The sequence below is a fragment of the Pieris brassicae genome, chromosome 13, assembly GCF_905147105.1.
Source record: "Pieris brassicae chromosome 13, ilPieBrab1.1, whole genome shotgun sequence".
NCBI classification, from domain to species: Eukaryota; Metazoa; Arthropoda; class Insecta; order Lepidoptera; family Pieridae; genus Pieris; species Pieris brassicae.
In genome coordinates, this window is record NC_059677.1 from 3,767,490 (window position 1) to 3,793,058 (window position 25,569).

Genomic DNA, 25,569 nt, shown 5'->3' on the forward strand with positions numbered 1-25,569 from the left:
TAGAGTATAATCTGTATTAGTTTTATTAATTTAAATACTAAAAATATAACTTGTAAAACAATGTAACTTGAATAAAGAAATTTTGAATAAGGATGTGGTTACACGCGCCAATCTCAATGTAAATAATTCATATTAAAAAAATATTGCCGTAATCCATGTTTGGATATGTATGATATAGTAATATATATATATGTACCTATGAACGGATTAAAGGGGGTGAAACTCCGAGACACAATATATTTTATATTTATTGTTCAATATAATTATAATACAATTGACATAATTAAATAAAAAGGACTAACTGCCTTACCGCTTTCGAGCGATCTCTTCCAGTCAACCACTGTAAGAAAAAAAATTGTTTACAAAATTTTTGAACACCTAGTCGAATAGTGTCAAAATAGAGTCAATGTACTAGTACATTGACTCAAACGCGCTACGGTCTCGGCAGTAAATTTCGTGATAATTTTTGTTCCAATAATCAAGTAGGAATTCAATATTTCGTATCACATGAAGTTTTAGGTCTTATGCCGGTGTTAAAATAGTTATAAAACTAGTTTTTACCATCGAAATATTTTTAAAGCCATATTAACTTTTACCGAGCGATAAATAATAAACGCGTGGCTATATCTCAAGGCCAAAAGGCCATTTAATTAACTCATCTTCATAATTATACTATTAGTGACTCGCCATCTGCGGATTAGTAAAATTATGTCAAAATAAATTCTCTATTCAAATTTTTTAAATTTGTAGTGTTGCCATAATAAAATGAATTATGTGACATAAGTTGTTGGATGTAAATGTTAACCGTATTATAATTATGTTTATTTCAACTACAAAATGAGTTCTCGATTTTGATGGTTTGAATATTTACTTAATTAACGTTTACGTAATAAGTAACAAATTATGTACGTAATTCACAGAGTTAAAATATTTATTAACATCGGACGTTTTAGAGGGAAAACATTCTTTTGAATTTTAATGGTGGTGAAACTTAATATCCAAGTCCTTTATCCTAAAAATGAATATATTCATATTGATATAAATAATTATCGTATTATCATATAATCATACATCATTATATGATAGAAAAAAGTATTGTTATAAAAAAATTCAGATCGCTTGCGCAAGACGAGGTGGCCGAGTGGTTAAGGCGTTGGACTGCTAATCCAATGTGCTCTGCACGCGTGGGTTCGAATCCCATCCTCGTCGAAGTATTTTAATTTTTTAATTTGTAATCTCCAATATTCTTTACGAAATAAAAATATTTCTAATAATTGTGATTTTTTTATACATATACTTTCTTCGACTTAACTGATAAAAGTTAATAAATAAAAATGGACAGATCTTATATAATATTATTGTGTAGGTTCGAAGCGTATAATTTTTTTTAATAATGTTATAAGAAAGCCCTACGTACTGCCGAAAATAAAAAGTTTGTTATTATTAACGAGAGCTATTTATATATTCGGTAAAATCTTTAATCTCAGGTCATATTATTAATAAATTTAATCAAACGGTAAAAAAGTACTTAAACCAACATTTCCCTTACTTTATCAATTTTTTTTATCCAACTAAACCTGCATTCGCATAGTTGCAGCCTTGTTACCTAAAGTCCAGTACATTTGTTCGTATTTAAAACTTGCTCACGCGGTGAAGGGAATCGTGAGCAAAGTGTTTTAGACTCAAACATTTTCTTCTGTCATGCAGAGAAGACTGTGATTAGTGAATTAAAAACACGAAACAGATCTAAGATCGAAGGTTGCACTGGTTTTTATAAATTGTTTCTGCGTCATCATTTTACATTACGATCTAACCTAACTTAAGATTAAACTATATAATTGCATATTAACTCCTTACCAGAACGAAAAACTATAATATCTAATACATATAATCCGAAAAACTCCCTGCACAAAGCCTTTATCATTATAATTTTAAATTCACTAAAAAGCATAAAATAAATAAAAAATATGTTTTTAATGGAATATATTATACAGGTATCACTTATTCCACGTCATTAAATTTGAATCAGACGGCAAAGAAGACAGAGGATGTAGGCCGAGAGAAAAAGCCGGCGTAAAAAACTCTCGGTACTATTTTAAAATAGCAAATCATCAAACAACACTTATTTTAAAACAAATATCGCAAATTAATTAGAAGTAGACTGCCTAGCACTAGGCCCTTTTATCAACAAAATAATCGTTAACTTTATAGTAAGCCTTTTTACACAGCTTTTCTTTAATAGATTTAACATTTGAACTAAATATCTATAGTGGACACTTGTCCAATAACACTACTTACAGTCAGTAAAGAGAAGACACTATGTTCTTGTGTACTATTTTTCCACATACAATACGCTAGCACGACGCACGCTGTAAAGCACGCGAAACGTCGGAAAATTTAAAATTATGTAAATAATGTTAATAATAATAATACATAGCTTCAATCCGTTTAAAAAATGTTTTCTTAATGTGTAAAAGCTATGTTAACAAAAGACAATACTATATAGATATTTTTATAGAATGCTTATAAACAATACATAGACAATGTTTCGTTATAACTGAAGCTGCGGTCTCACATCACGTGGCGACACGTGACCAAATCATCCATGCATTGTTGTTTATGAATATTGTTACGTCGGACACGCGCCCTTAACCCCTGAGCATACTTGGTGAGCCCGTTTAATGCTCTGTTAAATACGATCGCGGATTCATTAATGAATTGGAAACTCTTCCCTCACATGAAAGTCAAATGAGAAGTTAATATCAATTATTTAGTATTTCCAAAAACCAGTATCGCAAGCTGTACTCGTAGACTCATAAATCTTTCTATTATTTTATTTTTCCAAATGACGTCGTTAAAGATAAAAACTAAGCTAACTCTGTATTTACAACATTCTAAACTTCATAATAATAAATTAAAAACAAAATCAAAATGTTTGGTCCCTGTGGCAGTGTACCTTAAACGCTGGCAGCATTTCCTCACTGTATTGCGATACTTATTGGTTAAGCGAGGAAAGAACCAGCTCTGGGGTCACCGGCGCCTATGCACTTGAACCCCACAGCCCAAGAGTTTGTACTTCAAAAAGATCATCTCCATTACATTTAAAAATAAGCAAAAATTCCAAATTCCAAATATTGTCCACAGCTGTTTTACATCCGCCATTTTGTCTGCAATTTCCAAGGTTACATAAGGATTTGTTTAAATGTTAAATTATGGGCTTGGATTAATATTTTTAACCATATAAAACGTGTAAAATTAACTAAGAAAATGCCCTTTAAAGATTTATATAATAACACGAAACGCAAACACAATTGTATTCCAAATACGATTTTTGTTGTCAATAAATTATGACGTGCAATGTAAGCGAAAGGCGATTGGTATCGGAAGTAGGGCGGGACGGCGACGCGTAGAGGGCAACTTCCGGTACTCCTCATAACTCATCATCAGCACACCCCGGGAGGCAAAGAAAAGATTACGGAGGGGATACGCAAAATAAATTTAAAACATAGCTCTCTAAATTACGCGTTTTTACTCGTGTCGTAAATCGTTATTCAAGTTGGATAACTTATTTTACAATTACATAGAGGAGACGACAATTTTAGTTTATTTCAGCATGTTAAAAGGGAGATTCTCTCTTACTATCAATTTTTATATGTAACTAAAACGGATTCGTACCGGTACGGAACACATTATAAATACTGATGTTTTTCCGAACCAAATGGTCGTTCAAGCAAAGAGCGTTACAATTCTTAAAAGGCCGGCAACGCACTCGCGAGCCCTCAGGTATTGAGTGTGTCCATGAGCACTCTATCACTTAACATCAGATGAGCCTCCTGCCCATTTTCCCCCATATCTATAGAGCTAGCTAGTAATTTTAAGACGGCAAAGGGAATGACGTCATCCAACAACATAATACATAAAATTAACGACTATAATAGGTGGAGGGTAACAGATGTGAAGGTTTATTTAACATCTATTATTTATCTATTAACACTTCGTTACATTACAATATAAAAAAATTGAACATAATTAAACATATTACATGTAGTTATAAAGAAGAAACTAAACAGGAACAAAATATAAACTAAACTGATACTGGATGACAGGAAAAACAAAAGGTAAAAAGTGCACTTGAATCCAATTCAAGATCTGTTAACTAGAAGTCCAAGCGACTCTCTTTCGAATTCTTCGCGATTTGAACGGTTTGAACAGTGCATATACGGAGCTGGATATATTCGGGATTGGTCTAATCGGCTTTAGAGCATTGTTGGGTACCTATCTCGAACCTAATTCGCTGTTTTGCTATTGTTTCGTAATTGTATTTTTTAATTTATTTTTGAAACACTTACGTTTACTTCAATTGTTATATTTTAGATGAAAGATTTTGTAAAATATGCAGTAGGTTAGTACAATGTATGATGTGATAAGCTTTAATAAATAAATATAAAAATACAACGACATGTACAAGGAAACCGAACAGTAGCTTACAGAACATTAACATCGTTTGTCGTCCCTTATTCCCAAGGTTCAAAATCAGCAGAATTCCATCTGCCAAAACCAACCTGGGAGTTCAGGGTCAGGATCTTCTTCGCGAATATAACAGAATAAACGGTTCTTATCCAGAGCTTTACGTATTCGATAGTGAGCTGATCTATTTAAAATATATATTGTTGAGTGCCTATAAATCCGCATTATTAAAAAATTACTAGTAAAATCTAAAATTGGAATATTTTTGTAACTTTTAGACTTTTAACATAGGTATAGCATGTTTTGGGGAACTTGAATAAATATACTCAACATACATTATTCACAAATTACTTAACTTAAATTCTATTAAGTATTTACTTTGCTAAAATGTTAAAACACTTTCACAGTTTTTTGTTATCTAAAGTACAATAAGAAGTGTTTTTTCATGTATATGCCGATAACACCAAACACATTTGTATTCTAAGCGCAATTCGGATCACCATTTGTTAAACATGCTTTTAGTAAGAATATTTAAACTGAATTAAGAAGCTACACTTCCGTGGTCTATTGCAAACTCATGTACTACATTGATCTCGTTTATTTGTATAAATATTTACCTTCATGCTAAATATTCCTTTCTTAGTAATTCTACAGTTACCAGAACTAAAAGTCTTCTATACATACCTACGGCTTGCTTTTCTGCTACTTATAATGCTCCTGTGAATAGGCTATCTCGCTCTTACAATTAATTACTAACATTGCTGAAAATATTAATAAATTTTACAACACTCTTCCAATTTACCGTGTTTATGTATCACGCTCTTAATGAGGTTTAAGTTTTTATTTAGTTTAAGTTTTTTGCTTGTGTCTAATTCTGTCCTTGCTAGCTTAATATCTGTCAGCACATATATATTACATATATATTTTTGCTTTGCTTTTCTATATATTTTTAATGTGGTCTTAGGACTTGTTAAATTATTTTCATGCTTTCATATCAATACACATTGTATTGTAAACAAAATGCGATTATAAAGAGATGTGGAGCATGTGTTATGTCATGTCTGAGCGTCGTGGTTAGCAAGAAAACATCTGAACTATCTGCTTCCAATGGTTTCTGTCTCTCTTATTAGTGTACAGTTAACGACGATGAGTCCGTCACTTCGGTCCATCTGGTTGGTGAACGGCCAACGTTTTGTCTTTGATCAGTTTATCTAAGGTCTCTGCGGTGTATTGCCGAAATATGATAGGTATAATATTATCATACGTCATCTTATTTTATTAATTAGGCAATTACGCGTTTATTTAGTAGTAGTGGGATAATCTATTAAAAAAGCAATTTTGCGTATTTTTATATGATTCATGTTCACCACAATTGTCATTGTGATTTTAACATGTACATGGGTAACACTGAAAATTTTTAGAACAGGCCAGTTAGAAACATTGCTAATGAAAACTTTTTTGAATTTCAATTTTAGAACTCTTTGGTAACCTAATGTATATTGCATTTATTTGTCACTTGTTTTTGTGAATTGGCGGTAAATCTAAAACTCTTGTTACACGTGAAAATGAACCTAACGCGAGAGAATTTTTGGTCAATGATAAATCATCATAATAAATTATGACTTTCGTTGTGGGCTTATTCAATAACAATGATAGGCTGCGATTAGCATTTCTTAATGAAGACCCATCTCGTGCCACTATTTACAATTGGTTAAACGAGTTAAAGCGTCGACGCAGCAAGCTCAGTGATGATCCGCGTGAGGAAGGCCCTTTAACAGCGACTACTGAAGATAAGATCAGCGCTGTGCACGCATGATAGAGGAAGATAAGAGAGTGACCTATCAACAGATACGGGCAAGCCTAGGCATTGGCATGAGTCAAGTTCAAAAAATATTACACGAGCATTTAGGCGTCAAGAAGCTTTATACCAGATGGATTCCCCATACTTTTACCGACGACCAGACACATCTTCGCATGGACTGGTGAATATCTGACTATGGCAGGTGTCGAGATAATGAGTGATCCCCCATACAGCTCTGACCTGGCACCCTGCGACTTTCATTTATACCCAAGAACTAAAGATTTTTTATCTTTAGTTCTTGGGTCGAGGTTCGAGAAAAGATCTTTACGATTTATCTATGTAATAAATCATTATATAACAACAACATAACTGCTAACATAAATTAAATAAATATAATGCGACATTGACGAGTTCATCATTTTTATAAATTATAGAAACTATTAGTAACTACCATTATTGAAATGAAAAGTTTTTGTGATACCAATGAAAGTCCTAAATATAAATAAAGATTATCAAAAAACTACCGCCGGAGTCGAATAACCTCCTATTGTTTATCAGCATTTTTTGCACCTCGCAAGAATATATTAGCAACTTGATACGGGATCAGTCGATTCGATACAGGAATTAATTATTGAATTATCCGTTAATCTGATTTTATAACCTATAGGTCTATATCTTTATCCGTATCCCCAACCAAAATAAAGTATGTTAATAAACTTTATTGTACATAGTATTGTCTTTTGTTAACATAGCTTTTACACATTGAAAGAAAAGATTTTTTTTACCGGATTGAAGCTATGTATTATTATAAACTTATAATTATTTCAACTCCGGGAATAAATACAGATAACACAACTTTCTCTACAGCTATGATACTTTTTGACATTCAACTTTTGTCTTCAGTCTCCGTGACCACGAACGCTGTAAAGCACGCGAAACGTCGGCAAAATTTAAAATTATGTAAAATAGTAATTCAATTCGGTAAAAAGGTATTTTCTTTCAATGTGTAAAAGCTATTTTAACAAAAGACAATACTATAAATTTATACTCAATTTAAAACATTTATTTGGAAAGGTTGTACATTTTGATCACTCAGGCTTTCTTAGCTTTTATAAGCGTGGCGATTTCCTTAATAGTCGGAGTGACGATGCGAGAGTATAGCCATACGTAAGCACTCTCTTCGACTGTTACATTGCATTCATTCGTTTCATAGCAATTAATTAAATCATGGAAGATTCGCCCGGAGAGTATAGCCATACGTAAGGACTCTCTTCAACTGTTACATTGCATTCATTCGTTTCATAGCAATTAACTAAATCATGGAAGATTCGCCCGGAGAGTATAGCCATACGTAAGCACTCTCTTCAACTGTTACATTGCATTCATTCGTTTCATAGCAATTAACTAAATCATGGAAGATTCGCCCGGAGAGTATAGCCATACGTAAGGACTCTCTTCAACTGTTACATTGCATTCATTCGTTTCATAGCAATTAACTAAATCATGGAAGATTCGCCCGGAGAGTATAGCCATACGTAAGGACTCTCTTCAACTGTTACATTGCATTCATTCGTTTCATAGCAATTAACTAAATCATGGAAGATTCGCCCGGAGAGTATAGCCATACGTAAGCACTCTCTTCAACTGTTACATTGCATTCATTCGTTTCATAGCAATTAACTAAATCATGGAAGATTCGCCCGGAGAGTATAGCCATACGTAAGCACTCTCTTCAACTGTTACATTGCATTCATTCGTTTCATAGCAATTAACTAAATCATGGAAGATTCGCCCGGAGAGTATAGCCATACGTAAGGACTCTCTTCAACTGTTACATTGCATTCATTCGTTTCATAGCAATTAACTAAATCATGGAAGATTCGCCCGGAGAGTATAGCCATACGTAAGGACTCTCTTCAACTGTTACATTGCATTCATTCGTTTCATAGCAATTAACTAAATCATGGAAGATTCGCCCGGAGAGTATAGCCATACGTAAGCACTCTCTTCAACTGTTACATTGCATTCATTCGTTTCATAGCAATTAACTAAATCATGGAAGATTCGCCCGGAGAGTATAGCCATACGTAAGGACTCTCTTCAACTGTTACATTGCATTCATTCGTTTCATAGCCATTAACTAAATCATGGAAGTTACGCCCCGAGAGTATAGCTAGAGGTAGACACTCTCTTCAACTGTTACTTTGTTGTATGTTGTACGTAACTGGTTATTATATGGTAAAAAAAAAAATCCTCTTTTATTTAAAGCACTGCGATGACCGAGGAACCGTACAGTATTGAAATTAATATTTACCTATATAAAAAAACATATTATATATTATTTAGTTTTATTTAAATACGGTACTAACACAGTTTTATTCATACATTCGACGAGTGCCCAATATTTACAGATATGCCATGAATTTGTAAGGGCCTGATAGGGGTTGCAGGGGCGGGGCCAGGTGTCAGTTGCACACTGATCTTATCTGGATAAGGGAGATGGACCCTTCGCAATCAACCGAACAATAGGCATAGTACACGCCTGTGTGCGTGTTATAGGTACTTAAATCTGTGTGTTTAAGGTGTTTATTCCTTATTATACAAAAAAAACTAGGCGCTACAACTTTTGTTTCGTCATTTAATAGGCCTTCTACGCCTGGCACTTAAAGCTTCCTTAGGATTTCTTCTCTAATGCTTTCCAGAGAGACTTTTTGAGAGTGTTTTAAAAAATCCTAAATTAAAGTATCCATGAAGAAGAAAGAAAAATCCATTGGTACACAGCTCTTCAAACGCACCGGGGTCGACGCTTAAATCACTATGTTAACACTGATATTAATTGTTGCATTATTAATATATATATATTAATTGAAATTTTGAACGCTGTCCCAGGAACTACGGCTTCGAATTGAAATGCATTTTGACAGTCTATTTATTAAGCATACAAACGAACGCAACACAATTCTACCGTAAAAGTCGTGAAATCCATGAAATTTTTTGAGTACTTAACGGATTTTCTGTTTTAAATTATTACGTAATTAGATAAGCTAGAAATAAGTACTAATCATAATCTTTTATGTTTTAAATTGACTTGAAAATTCATGCTTCTAATTTTATCCACAACGAAGTTAGGGGGTCGAAAATGGCCTGAGCTTCGAGAAAAGAATCGTGCATTTTGCTCGACTTGGCAGGCCCACTGCCGTGCTGCTATAAAAAGCCGCTACACTTAGGAAGTTAGATTCAGGATCGTTATTGAGACCGACCAGCGTTCATGTTTTTATAATCTTATTAAGAAATTGCTATAAATTAATTAAATTTAATGTATTTCCAGTCAATTTCAAGGCCTTAGTTTAACTTCTATCGTCTTTAAATCAAAGTGATAAGTTTCGACACACAGTCATACTTTGGTTTGGTCTTCAATCAACCAACAGTATGTTACCAGATTATCCAATTATTTGTCGAAGCGTATTTCATTTGTTTTTATTGGTTAGTTTATAAGTTTTGTTTATTTAAATCCATCTTTATATAAGTAACTGTTTACATATATACAACAACTATAATTATATATGTTTTAAATAGGTCCATACTTTGCACTATAAGGTAAAGGTGCTCTGCAACCAAACCTTGAATGAGTCACTGACTCAACAGCCATGGATGCGTCTCTAACCAAGCCTTGTGCTGTGTAGTCCGCTCCAGGGCCACGTAAAGCTGTGGTCTGGAGAAACTTAACTAACTTAACTTTATTGAAGTGAAACTTCTTTATCGGCGTCGGAAAAAAATTACCGTCACATTTTTGGGTTACGTGCCATCTTTTTCTTGACCCTTGTTTGAAGAGATTCAAATCCATTATAATAACAAAAATATGTAATAACGATAACAATGATAGTAACAATTCTATTATATCAATGAAATTCTGTAATAATATTAGTATTAGTAAGGTAAAATTAAATAGTTGGATTATTTGTATTCATGTCTTTGATAATAAAAGCCTTTTGTTAAACTTTATCTAATTGAACTTTACTTAACCAATTTCTGTAAAGCATATAGTAGATCATTTTTCGAAAAATAAGGTCATATTGAAGTTTCACTTCTTACGTGTGTACAATAGTGTGCACTATTATGTGTACACACACATTTTTTAATATTTATTAGTGACATTCGCGCGTTTTGCATGTCGCTTTTATTTATTTGTTAATTAAGTACAAGTTATGCATTTTCTACTTTATATGTTACTATCTATACTCAAATATATGACAACACTCGTGAACATATATTTTACAATCACTTCCAATTTTAGTTTATACTAACAATTTCTTGCTAGGCAGTTAACAAATGTTTTTTTAATTGATCCGGAATTTGTTATCAAACATTATTTTGTCATATAGATATATTATATATTAGTAGTATAATACATATTGTAGGTAATCATGTATAGGTTTTCAAGGCACTTTTCGCATCGCCGCTCTGAAATGACCAATTGAAGTATTTCTTAAACAATTCGACTTGAGGCCGTCAAAACATTTTTAAAAGATCAGCGGCACACTCGCCCGTTTTCTAGCACTTTCCATGGACGGCATCATTTAACATTTATAGGTTTCTAAGGGAGTTTTCGCCGTGCATCGCCAATTCAAGTAATTCTGAACGATGTAGGATGTCCTCAATCCTACATTCAGGGTGAGGATTTTTAATTGGCCGGCAACGCATTCACACGCTTTCTGACATTGTCCATGGATGGTATCGTTGGCGTCAGGTGAGCCTCTGGCCCCTTTTAAATTATTATAACAGATAATCTTGGTAAATGTAGGTTTACAATTGTAATTAGAAAATATTTTTTAATGTAAAGTGATACCGTATTAACATAACATCAGTGCCCATGGATAATCACATTCGCGTGTGCGTTGCCGGCCTTTTAAGAATTGTTACGTTTTTTTTCCTCTTCTTAAGGTTGACTTAAGTCGAATTGGTTCGCAAATATCTCAGCGCCTAGTTGGTTACTCACAATGGTGGTGCGTGGCAAAAACTACCTTAAGAAACGCTCAGTTGTGGAACAACGGACGTCCAGGTGATACGGATGTTTTTTTTATATTCCTTCATGACGTCCGAAGTTAGTTTTATTTAGTTAGTTGAATTTAGAACTTTTATATATTTGACATTGAAAATCTTAGTAAAATCTGCGTAATTCTAAACTGAAACTAGATGATGTCTGTGGTTTTTTTGAAATCTTCTCGAAATCGGTTAAGTAAACTAAGTACTGGCCAATCCCTGTTGAGAAGCGATTAATCATCTGTGGACAGAAGTTGAAGGTTACAAGACATCCATCCCGCTCACACATTACATTTTATGACCAGTCGACCATTTATCATTTGTCTCTCTCGTTTCTCAACAATAAATTCTCTTTATGTTTTTATTGATCGCAATCGCTCGCGGGTTTATTAATATTTTTTGGCCCGTGGTTTATGCCTTGGGTGGACTCCCGTCAGTAATTTCGAGTCGCTGACGTGTCTGTCTCATGCTCCCGTGTTCGAACAAAGTTTTAGGAAGGTTTTAAGTCCTGCCATATCGTTTGAGTTAGAGAAGCAACAAAAATACATTAATCCCCCCCTGTAACCCGATTTCCACCCCCCATATAACGTGAGAATGCTCAAGTTTCTGTAATTTGAAATTTATAATGATTAGTCCACAATTAGTTTTGCGTACCTTTACACCGGTTTCAATTGTTTATTAAATTCGTGTTTCTAGTTTTTGAATTGTTAAAAAAAACGGTTTTACGAGAATATTCCTATAACGCGATTTCCTATAACGCGGCCCGGGTGTCTACCACGTGGTGATTATTGTACTGAATAAATTTTCTACTAAAGCCGGATTCATCTGCATGGTGTTCACAGCATATTATTAAACTATACACAAATAATGATCAAAAATTATTGCATCATATTCTCCCAAATAGATGCGGCAGTGGTGATAATGGTCTGAAACAGTTAACAGTCAGCAAAATGCGCTTTCCGCCACAATTTCAATGATATATACAAATTGATATATGTAAAACCTTTGTTCCTTTACCAGAGAAAGAGATTCAATTTTAATCATTTACAATATTAATAGGACTACCAACTAGGAGGACTGACGACATCACCAAGGCGATTGGCCAGTGGGTATATTGTAAGGCTTACTGGAAGAAAATGCCTGAAAATGCCATTTTCCTCCAACACCAACATCCAGAAATGGACCAAATTAAGGCTGATGATGATGATGATAAAATAAATCTTATAGACTTGTTTATATGTTTCGATCCAACGCAACTGCTGGTTTCTAGAAGGAAATTCACATGTTTTATTAATAATAAACTAGCCAAACACATTCCCTGTGTCGTGGGCAATTTCACAATTGAACTACTGTTGCATAAGAAGAATACTTCCCGTTTCAGCATAGGAAAGGATGAGAGGATGTTGCTGCTCGGTCCTTTGGCTTGGCGTTGGTTCTGGGGCTGAATCCAAAGAGTGTTTCACAATACAGCGCTTTTTAAGATTCTGACGCGCACCGCTTCTTTGTGGTAACCAGCTGCCAGTGCAACCAATACGACTTAGGGGAATTCAATACGCCCAAGCCCTATGGCGTTGCAATTGCTGGGGCCATGGGTATTTAAATGGATCAATACAGAATTTCACAGGTCTTTCCAAACTAGGAAACCAGTCTCCAACAACTCTTAACTGTAATCTAGACTAATAAAGAAATTATTATCATCATGTGGCTCCTGTTTCATAAAAAGACGTGACAATCGCGAGGGACAGCTAGTAATATAATAATTTTTTGAAGTGAATCTTCTTTATCGGTGTTGGGAAAAAAAATACCGCCAGATTTTTGGGTTACGCATCACGTTTTTCCGTTACGTGCCATCTTTTTCTCGCTGATTCGAAAAGATTCGAAGCCATTAATAACAAAAATATATAATAACGATAACAATGATAGCAATAAATCTATTACAATTAATGAAATTCTGTAATAATCTTAGTAGTAATAAGGTAAAATGAAATAATTGTATAATTTGTATTCAAGTCTATGATATTAAAAGCCTTTTGTTAAACTTTATCTAATTTAACTTTGTTTAACCAATTTCTGTAAAGTTGCATATAGCAGATCAATTTTTGAAAAATAAGGCCATAGAGATGTTTCACTCACTACGTGTGTACACGCACACATTTTTTTGTCTATAAAGACGGAAGATGTGTATGTATTCGAAACAGTTTTAAAAATTATTTCATCTTTAGAACTCTTCATTACCTCCGAGTATATTTATTTACAAAACTTCCAGCCTCGGTCAGGCTTCTAGTCTACACATAATGTTTTGTTTTAAAGGGCTGTTATAAGTGTTGGATCTCTTATAGAGCATTTATTTACTATCTTGGTATTTTGACAGTACCAAGTTTATGTATCCTAGAACAAGTTCTCACTGTTAAAGAGTATCTAAAATTATTCAAAAAATAATATGCCTGTTTCTACATCAGGCTGTATGAAAAATATTGTTACGCCATGGCTAACTGTTCAATAACCTTCTCAGAAGGTATAGTTCACTACCGTGTTCACTTTCAAAGGGGAATGTGTTTTTAAATGCAAGGAGGCCTTACAGGGTGAGTATTTAGACCATAAGTTTTGACAAGAATTATAAACGTAAAAAAATCAGTGCTACAACCTTTTTAGATCCGGGCCTCAGCTCTGTATCTGTTTCATGATCAGCCTCCCGTACCTGAAATGTTTTGTTTCACAGTTCGAGTGAATGTTAAATACCCACATAGAAAGAAATTCCATTGGTGCAGAGCCATTGCACGCGGACGCTTCTAGGCCACCTGATGGCCATCACTGATGATACATTTGCATGCCTCAAATCGCTGATTGTGCTGTTTTTTAATAAGAAATGTACCATTTTCTTCTCAAATAAACGGTTTTATTATTATTAAGTTGTTTAGTTTTAGGAACCCTTAGTACTGTTATTTAAATACGCATTTATATTGAATAAATTTTAATTCTGCTATATACATGGCTGTAGAAAATGTCTTATATAACTTATAATACATATATCAGTCTAGATCGGCTCGTGTAAAAATAGATAAAATACATATTCATTTGTATTTGGTCTAAAAAGCCCCAAATGTTTGTTGACATTCAAACCGTGAGGCTTTCAGCGGTAATCAGAGTAGATTGAAGTAGTGTGTGTGTAGGCCTTGTCTCGCCTCAGGTCAAATATAAAAGTCTTTCCTCCAACTTGAATTTAGTTCCCTTTGGAGTTGCGACTCTTGGGCCGTGGCGTTCAAGTGCACAAGCGCTAATTAAAGAGTTAAGTTGGCACCTGGTAGGTAATTCCGGTGACTCCAGAGCTGGTGCTTTCCTCGCTCAACCAATAGGTATCGCAATACAGCGATAAAATGCTGCCAACGTTAACTGCGACAGGGACCAAACTTTTTAAATTTGTTTTAATTTTCTTTTTATTATATCATGTAGGTTAAGAAAATTTTAAATACTGTATATTTGGATCTAGATTAGTAAATATTTTATTTTAAGTGAATCATCCCATTTGTTTATTTAAGGAAGCGTCACTTGGCTTCCGTAGTTATTAATGTTAAGTTACCGACTCTGAGTAGCGCTGTTAATGACCAAATTAGCGAAAACATAATTTACAAGTCAATTGCTTAACACTATTATCACTGGCTATTCTAATAATTTACAAAAATAATGCGTAAACATTGGAACTTTGGCCTTAAATAGTAATGTGCTATATATCCATAGTTATCAAGAATAAAATGTGTCAAACAGAACAATCAAACCCCTCTTGGGGTAACTGTAAATTTTTAAGTACAATCACTGTCAAACTTGACACTTGCGAATACCTGACATCTTACTATGTCATTGTTAAGCTGTGTTTTGTTTTAACATGCCACACAGATGTCTATTGTCAATGTCAAACCCTTTACAAACGGACGGTTATTTGGCCACAATAGTCATGAATTTAAGCGTAATTGAAGCAGACGCGCTTAGTAAACTTTCATTCAGCCTTAATAAGCTTTAGGCGGATTGAAAGAGGCACGAAAATTTAGGTTGAACGGCGAATGATAGTTCCCTAAGCGCGATGAGGTCAGTAGGCCGCTGCCGCCCCAGAATGGTGCATTAGGTGGTGATGGTGGTACGACTCTTGGGAAGGACACCACCATTCAGGCACACCGTGGGGCACAGGTGGAGCCGGCTGCTGGAACTGGCCCCAGTGACCTGTGAAACCTAGTTTGTTCTCCATCATGCCGTTACCACCTATATTTGTTAAATGTGGCTGATGGTGTGGTGGAGGTCTTTCATAGGTTTTTTGGTCATGGGGACTTAGGTATTTATCGTTAAGGCTTTCTAGTTTGTCCGTGATGGTGGGCTGGTGTTGCGGATGATGCGGCGCTGGGGGAATTGGCGGTGGTGGAACGGGGACTGGCGGGCTAGCTGCGCCCGCGGTTACACTAACGCTTCCAGCTGAGGAAGAGTCATCTCCATCACTGTCGTAGCGCGGCGAGGCATCCCCTGCCGCACCATGGACCTTCATATGCTTGCGGAGGGATGACGGATGGGTGTACGATTTGTCACAACCATGGACACGGCAGTTGTACGGTTTGTCTGATGTATGGACATGGGAGTGTTTCTTTCGATCTGATGAATTGGCAAACCTCCTGTCGCAACCTGCATACTCGCATTTGAACGGCTTTTCACCTGTTGACAAACAATCAAATTTAATACCTTTTAGAATTTGTAAAATAGTTAAATGCATATAACCTTCGATATATAAATAAAAAAAAGCCTTTAATTGCTTGCTTCTTCTTTTTTATCTGTATTAAGTCATATCGCCTAATTAGTTGGAAGAGCCTTTCCATAGGAGCTCCAGGGATCTCCAGTCATCCGTCAAAGGCTAGCTGCATCCGATAATATCATCCACCCATGTCGTGAGTGGTCTTCCTCTGTATCGACTCCCGATGGGGTGGGGGACACCATCACGTAAATAAGAGTTTGATCAAAATTTGTGATTATATAATGTAGCCTGACCTGGCAAACGTCGTTTTGACATGTATATTTTTTTCAGTAAACATTTTTTTAGTTCAATATAAGTAATCTATCTACTATAATAAAAAATAGGGCTTGATCGTAAAGGGGGGACAACTAAAGGTATTTATTTTGTATGCTGTATGATAATAATTTTTTTTTTTTTTTTTGGGTGGATCACTTAGAGATTTGAAAGATATTAAGTAACCGATTCTCAGACTTACTGAATATGCATAAAAAATTCATAAGCATCGGTCGAGCCGTTTCGAAGGAGTATGTCAACGAACATGGTGACACGAGAATTTTATATATATTATTATGTTACTGAAATCCGAAATATTTTTTTGAGTGATTCAGTCTATCATTATCCTAAGAATTTTAAAAACAATTGACAGGCACGATAAACACGTTGGGACAAAAACTTTGTAATTTTTAACTTTGCATGTTGGCGAGTAAGATATTGTTCCTTTAAATTCAACCAAGGAGAGCAATTAACATTGATTTAATTCAATTTTTAGAGTATCCTTCAAGGAAACGCAAATTATTTCAAATTATCAGGAGATATAATAATATTTACCCTTAATATTATTACTTTTTTAATGATTTTAGATAAGACCGCTACAAATATGTTATTTTTTTAAATATGAAAACTTAAATATCATAGGATTTTTCGTCAACATCGCTTTAACCAGTACAATATTAGTTCTTAAAGAAATTGTCCCATCAATAACCCCGTAATATATCGGCAGCAACCAATCGCAATAAATAAGCAGATTTGCTCGTTGTTTACAGTTTACGAGGGTAAATAAATAATAACAATTGCACGGTGTACTTAACAGGGACATATATCATTCGTAAGAAGACTTTTGTCACATTGTCGTGACAGACCTGTATATACGGGTTGGACAAAATTCATCTTAAATACTGTAACAAAAGGTGGAAATTACGCCACACGCTTTATGATGTGATGATTACAATGGACAATGATGTTAATGCGTTTCTTTATTCACCAGTTACCTCTTTCTTTGGTTGAAATTTCTTTGGAGATATATTGATATACAGTGGTACCTTGATATATGAGTGTCCTAATATATGAGTGTTTTGAGATGAGATTTAATATACGAGAGCACACTACACAATAAACAAAGTTTATCCCATCACAGACTTGACCTTTGCTTGTTTCCCTCGTTTTCGAAGCATTTTTGATAAGTTGGGATCGTGATTTTTGCTTTTGTACATTTAGAAAACTATCACTATTTTATAACCATGGGTCCGAAGAAGATGTTTATTGAATTAAGCTTTGTAATGGTTTTCTTATTCAAAAACAATTGCGGTGGTGTTTTAGGTGCTGGAGCGGCTTAATGGCATTTCAGTTTAATTAAATTTGAGATACTTGTCGAGGTATCTGTATTTGGCCGAGTTTTGTTCAAAATTGAAACAGATGCAGTCAAAAGTTGATGGAACATTTATTGAATTGAGATACAGGAGTTATACTTCTTTTGGCGCGTTAGGGAAAAACGATGAGAGTAAATTTTTACGATGCACAAGCACACTGTCACAAAAAATCGACTTTCTGAAGTTAGCTTAGTCAACATTTTAATATACAAAAAATGTCCATTTCTTTAATTATGTAGAAATATTTTTTATGATATTTAAATAAACTTTATTTAGATAATGCGTTGTAATAAAACTTTCAGTGTATTAAATACCTATTTCAATTGTTAGTGTGTTTTTTTACAAAGAAAAGATTTAAAAAAATCTTGTTACGCCAAAAAATTAAAACTTCTAACGCGTGTACATACGTACACACACATACCTTTTTTTTAAATTGTAACCTTTTACCCTACTATGTCAAAAACTGGATATCCTTTTTAGCCAATCCCCGTTAACCACAGCTTCGGTTAGCAAGATCGTATGACACAAATACACCAGCAGATATCATAGGAGCTTCTGGCGCTAACAGCGGGGGCTTCCTCAGTTTGCGTTGCACAATTGTATCTCCAGTATCTCGGACTGGAATAACCAACTGGAGTGCAGACCAGTCTCCGAAATTTGTGTTGCTCTTCAATCCAAACCCTCATTTAGAAAATAGGCCATGCCTAAGACTTGTGAAGACCACTCACGAACGCGGATTACACGCCTGTCGTAATTTGTTTCCCTGCGCGGTCACCAGCCGCTGATCCCTCAATATTTGAGGTATACCTGGCTAGATTACAATGTATTCAATATGTAATAAGGGTAATTCGAGCATATTTTGATACATTGACACATACTCCACACGCATTGTGAATCTCTTCACGGATCGGATGGAAGAATGGAAACAAGTAGTTTGCCAAGGTGATGGGCACAATTCTTTGTGTACAAATAAACCTATAGGCCCATAATCCCGCATTGTGTTTTGAGATCATTGAACAGATGCTAATCTCAAGTGTCGGTTAAAGAAATACTTTTTTGTGGTTTACCGCGATTTTAGGTTTGTATTGTGCTTATGGAGGCTTTTCTGATGTAATAAAAGGATATTGTGTTTATTTGTTGGCTTAAGGACCTGATATAGTTATCACGTGAAGATGAACACCAATATTTTAGACGGAAGTAAATTCGATTCGATATATATTTATATTTAAAAAGGTGTCGCTACAAACCTTTGATATCTGTTTATAGCTTTATCATCGTTAGTGAAATGATATGTCTAGGTATATGAAATTAATTTTACTACCTATTCTCAAGTTCCAGGTTCCATAAAGACCTAGGTGTACCTAAAACTAGTTAGCTAGTACTAGGTAGTTTATGGTTAGGTATTTGATCCTTACTGTACGTTATTAAACTATTATTATAAAATTTTATAACTGATAATATTATTATAATTTACTGATTAAACGGAAAGTGTCGTCGTTTTTCCTGGCACAATATGTTTGTGGAACCTACCTTCCAGGTGGTTCTACGATGCAGTTTCCGTTAAATCAGTCAATTATAGTAATATTATCAGTTATAAAATTATATAGTAATAGTTTAACAACGTACTAAGGATCAAATACCTAACCATAAATTATATGGTTATTTTTTATGTTGTTCCAAAACCTTTATCGCCGAAATCTTCTGGTCTTTGAAGGTTTTATTAACACGATCCCGGTCAAAATACTGGTTTATAAAAAACAAAAATGCCGTTTGGCGACCGAAAGGCCAAAACATGTGTCGTCCGTCTAATTACTAATCGTTTCATCTCAAACAAAAAATTAACGACAAATTCTATCCAATGCGATCGGTTATCTGCGCACGCGCCACCGACACGGTGGCCTAAACGACGTATCTGTCACTTGGGAAGAAATTAAGTGATATGATTTTTTTCTATCTAAAAATTAACAAACACTCGCGTGTGAGCACTCGATTTTTTTTTGTAAAGATATATGAAGGTGCCATAGGAAAAGATGGATAGGAGATATTTAGCAGGAAGTGAATGGAGACACATCGAACGAGACATTTGGAAACAGCTTGAGGAGGAAGACACATGCAGGGGTTTCGATCAATGCTGCTGCAGGAAGGATGTTAGGATAATGACGTGCGAAAACAAAGAATTTAAACTGTGTATTGTTAACTTTTGAAAAATTGGACGAGCTTTATTATCTTTATGTGTTATCGTAACAAAAAAATATACAGTACTATTTATAATTTCCTTAACCTACATAGCAATAAATTTTTTTTTTTTAAACAAATTTTAAAAAATTGGCAGTGTAACTTTAACGCTGGCACGATGCTAATTTTAGCCTAAAGGTACGATCATCTAAATAACGAGCGGCATATTTGTTTACAAACATTTTGTGCGTAACAATAGCAGATGTACTTAGCGCGTATCGCTTTTGGCTTCTACCTTCATAAGCTATGCTGTGTGTAACTTTTGTGCGCGGACAGTGCTGCACACTTGTACACTGAGAAGATTTTCTACCGACAGTTGCTAACATGGGCTTTGTAATCAAAACACAACATCTTCCTATAATATAATATATTAATATTCTTGATCAGTCAACAGTCAGGCATAGTGCGAGCACAATTACATGTGTTCGGTTTGGTAGCGGAAGCCAGACTGAAGTCGTGTACAACGTACCTTAAGATTTACACGACCACACCTAAGACGGTACGCCAATATAACCGTATCTAATCGCTCATTAGAGTTAAGGCTTGACTCATTTATACGCGCCTAATCAGTCCACAGCCAACCACAGCCGTATCTAAAGTTAGTTTACTAATCCATAAAAAAATGCATGCATGTTAGAAGTGAAACGTCTTTATGACCTTATTTTTCGAAAAATGATCTACTATACGTAACTTTACATAAATTGGTTAAATAAAGTTAAATTAGATAAAGTTTAACAAAAGGCTTTTATTATCATAGACATGAATACAAATAATACAATTATTACGGAATTCCATTAATTGTAATAGAATTATTACTATCATTGTTATCGTTATTATATATTTTTGTTATTAATGGCTTATATTCTCTTAGAATAAGGGACAAGAAAAATATGGCACATACCGGCAAATGTGACGTGTAACCGAAAAATGTCACGGTAATTTTTTTTTCAACGTCGATAAAGAAATTTCACTTCAAAAATCTTTCATCGCTTTTCTGGGTAAATAAACATTTAAATAAAAAAACAATTACGAGCCACTATCTTCTTAACAAACATCTCTTTGTCCTAGGCGCGACAGACAGAGGCTGTTACAGCGCAGAAGATGCGTGACTGTGGCTCGGACCAGCGAAGGAGACTTCTGAGCTTCTGGAGCTAGTCTAGCTCCAGAAGCTACGAAGTCTACGAGCTAGTTAGCCAGGTACAACGGACTTAGTGAGCATCTAAGTGCGGAATTGATTCCACAATACATATAAATACAAAAAGTTTTTTTGTTGTAGATATATACCTGTAGTGCATTGCTTTAGTTACATCTATTGTAATTTCATATAAAACTGTAACCGTTTTTAAATATTATAATAAGTATTTACATATAGTTAGCGTTCATCCCTAACACAGGTTCACGAACTTAAAAGGGATGTACTAAGATTTAAGACTTACTTACTAAATAATTGATTTTGTTTTTTATAACCCGGGGAAGGTGTAGCTTCCCAACGGTGAAAGAATTTTGTAAATCGGTCTAGTGGTCTCACAGCCTATCAAATACAAACAAACCATCAAGTTTCTTCTTTATAATATTAGTATAAAGATTTACGAGAAACCAAAAGAAACAAGGCGAGAATATGCTTCGTGAATTCGTTGGATGCCACGTTGGGACGGAGGTCAGTCTGATGTTTATCTTAAACAGCTGTATCACACAGAACCCAATCGAAACACTTTTTTGTTTGCGGCATATGGGTGATGGTTTAGTGGTTATGCGATATTAGCTACTTATTTTTTTTAATACATAGGCAGGGACATAGCATCAGGCACTTAAATTTAAGATCAAAAGTTTGGCAAATCGCCCTAAAATAAATGGTGTATTATGTTACATCTTAAGTGCTGTTGTGAAAACACACGTTTTGAAAATAACAATGTAAGATGAGACGGCCTTTGCTCCCGAATTGTTTAAGTGTAAAAATAAACGTCTTGGAAACGGAATGGCTTCATGGCTTCAGTGGCGTGTGTAACTCTCATACTTCGAGGGATGAGAGAGATGGAGTCGGTTAGAGGAGAGTCTTAAAGATGTTTAATGTAACAGGAGGCGAACGGGCAGGAGGCTCACCTGATGTTAAATAATAACAGAACAATAATTAATTGTTTTTAATTCCCCATTGACACTCACATTGTCAGAAGGCCGGCCAGTGCCTTTTAAGAATTGATACGCTCTTTCTGTTAAGATCTAAACCACTGACAAAAATGTGTATAGTCCTAGAACAGTGTTAGCATTAGCAGTGGCCTAGTGGCTTCAGCGTGCGACACTCATCTCTGAGATCGGTTCGAGCTCCGGCTCTGCACCTATGAACTTTCTTCCTATGGATTTAACATTCGTTAGAACGGTAAAGGTTAACATCGTGAGGATGGTTTGCCTTACCCAAAAAGTCGACGGCGTGTGTCAGGCACAGGAGGATACCTTGCCTGTTAGATTGATTGTGAGAGATTGATCAAAAATCTGAAGACCTAAAAAGGTCCCACAGATGTTTTTGTAATCCTAAATTCTTAAATCTTGGATGGATAGCAATTTCCAATCATTATATAATAGGGGAGAAGCAATGTAATATGAAGTTGCGAATATTTTCTTTTGGGAGATTCCACCCAACTGAACGGAACGCGCGGTGCTGGTTAGAACAATTGAGAATGTATTTATTATAATATCATATTCAGGACGAAGCATGATATATATATATATATATATATATATATATATATATATATACACAGCGATTTGATATAAAATATTCGAACTAAACCTTCTGAGTAAACTCTTATATTTCTCAACCACCTAAAGTGAATCACTACTGACTTGGCCTTCATAAACCACAACCAACTGTCAAAGAAGCATGCAAAATGTCACAACTATGTCCCTGAGAAGAACTCCCTATCTCTCTATTATTTTTGTTTTAAATAACGGGGGGCAAACGAGTAGGATTGACACTCTCGATGCCAGAGTGCGTTGCCGGCCTTCTAAGAATTATTACGCTTCTTTTTTAATGAATCGAATTCTTTCTACAGTGGGCAGCTGGCTTCACAAACCATAACTGCCTTATATAGTTCAGTTGTGGATCGTCGAGCCTCTAGGTGATACGGGTGGAATTAGTATTCTGCCTCGACGTCAGAAACTAAAACATAACCCAGTAAAAATATCTTAATTTAAAACTAATAAGCTTTTAGTATTGTCTTTTGTTAAAATAGCTTTTACACATTAGGAAAACACTTTAAATTAGATTTAGAAAACAATTTTTTTTTTAAATCCGACGTTTCGCGTGCTTGTCGGTGTAAAGTCACCGTGTTCACGCACGCTGTAAAGCACGCGAAACGTCGGAACAAAAATTTAAATTTATAATTATGTACATAATTATAAGTTTATAATAATAATACATAGCTTCATTCCGTTTAAAAAGTGTTTACTAATAAGCTTTGTTTAAACTTAATAGCTACAGTTTATTTCAGTTAATTCAATCTCCGATAGCAGTTAATAGGCCGCCGATGACTGGCGAGTTTCACAATTGACTATTTAAAAACACGATCTTGTTTTGACCTAATCATATCTGACCTTTGCTCTGTGAAAAGATTAATTTATATATCATAGATTTAAAAAAAATTGTTCAATTGTAAAATATCTGTAAAAGACACATGGACGTTCGTGAGAAACGTCACGGCATAATGTGACATTCCACCCGTATCAGCTGACCGTGTTCCACAACTGAGTGTTTTTAAAGGAACTATGCTAGTACTATGTGGAACCAGCTGCCCAATATAGTATTTCCGAACCAATTCGACTTAAGGTTACAAGCGTATCAATTCTTTAAAGTCCGGCTCGCAAGCGCTCGCAATGTGTGTATGTTCTTACGACGGAATTCTTCGTCTATCTTTGTTTATGACTCACTTATACACATAGTTAATTAATTGATAAATAATCCATTTCAAAACAATATGGAAACGTTTTTAAATATCTCCGCAACAAAATAATTGTCACATTTAAAATCAATCGCGCTACGATATCATTTCGATCATTTGTCAATCTAATAGGCAGCTGTGTATGACACACGCCATCAGTTTTTGGGTCTAAGGCAAGCCGGTTTCCTCACGATGTTTTCCTTCACCATTCGAGCGAATATTAAATGCGCACGAAAGAAAATCCATTGGTGCACAGCCGGGGATCGAAACTACGTGAGATGCCAGTAGCACGCTGAAGCCACTAGGCCAACACTGCACAGTCATCTTTAAGAAAGCTTTTTTTTGTTTTCATAGGGGCTAACAGGCAGGAGGCTCACCTGATGTTAAGTGATACCGCCGCCCATGGACACTCTCAATGCCAGAGGGCTCGCGAGTGCGTTGCCGGCCTTTTAAATAACTTATAAATGAACGAATAAATAGATATGTTAACGAAGTATAAATTGCACTGTAAATAGGTCAGCTGAGAGTGGCCCGAACTAAAAAAATAATTGAAATCAATACAACAGTACAATACAACGGCTTCAAAGATTCCAAGAAGTTAATGATTTATGATCTTCCTATACATTTAAAATTAGATCTTAATTTTTTCTTTAACACAAAAAGGCACCCAACAACCGTGTGACAAGGTGCTTTATGTGAAACGATTATGAGTTCGAGGTTCGAATCTCGATAAATATCTGCCATCTCACACAAAGGGTACAATAAAAGTATAATAGGGGCCGCAAACTGCGCGGTCATTGCGCCAAAATATACGATTTTTACATATTATATAAAATAATATGGAACATGGGCTTTCATATGAGATGCTACTGCTGTGGAAACGTTTGCCGTCTCCTAACCTCCTTCGGAGAAGCAAGAAAGTAGCTCAAATATATGAGTCTCCTTCAAACTTGAATTTTGTTCCCTTTGGAGTTGCGACTCTTGGGCCATGTCGTTCAAGTGCACAAGCGCTAATTAAAGAGTTAAGTTGGCACCTGGTAGATAATTACGGTGACTCCAGAGCTGGTGCTTTCGAACGAATAAGTACCGTAATACAGCGAGGAATAGAAATTCTGCCAGCGTTAAAGGTACCGCAGGGACTAAACCTTTTGAATTTGTTTAGATTTTCTTTTTAATATTTTTAATTTTAATGATTACTTACTTCTTAACCTACAAGAAAATTATAAATATTGTTTGATTGTATTATAAATTTAATACGTAAAAAATATCATCATAAACAAGAATTCTATTACTCCTCTTAACACCGTACCTCTTGATATCAGACGAGCTCAGTCTATAAATGTATTTAAGAATCTTCTTCAGAATTTCTCCATATATATTAATTATAACACATTATCCATATTTATTTTATGTTGTTTGGTAATTATGTGTTACTTTTTATTTTTCCATAACAGGGACGTACATACATATTTACTTTCACGCAATAAAACAAATGCTTGTTAGCGATAAGGCCGCCCATTACCTAATAACTTATGTAACCAGTTATATTTATGTTTAAGGTAAGGTATATATAAGCCATAAATAGCTATCACCTTTATCGTATTCATAAGCGACAAAACTTTCCTTACTCATTTTATTAAGAAGAATTGTTTGCAAAAACTATACGACGAATTTTATTTT

At 34.8% G+C, this 25,569-nt stretch overlaps 1 protein-coding gene and 1 non-coding gene across 2 annotated transcripts in view; one reads left to right on the plus strand and one right to left on the minus strand.

The window, feature by feature from the left end:
• The first annotated feature begins 1,127 nt into the window (after positions 1 to 1,127).
• Trnas-gcu lies at positions 1,128 to 1,209 on the plus strand. Its single transcript has one exon. It is a non-coding gene; the product is annotated as a tRNA-Ser (tRNA).
• Positions 1,210 to 14,790: 13,581 nt separating this feature from the next.
• Positions 14,791 to 25,569, minus strand: part of LOC123717777 (pair-rule protein odd-paired) — a 33,362-nt gene continuing 22,583 nt past the window's right edge. The window contains exon 3 of the mRNA XM_045673958.1: positions 14,791 to 16,000. Within this exon, the coding sequence (XP_045529914.1) occupies positions 15,390 to 16,000 (611 nt within the window). The 3' untranslated portion in view covers positions 14,791 to 15,389. The remainder of the gene's footprint in view (positions 16,001 to 25,569) is intronic.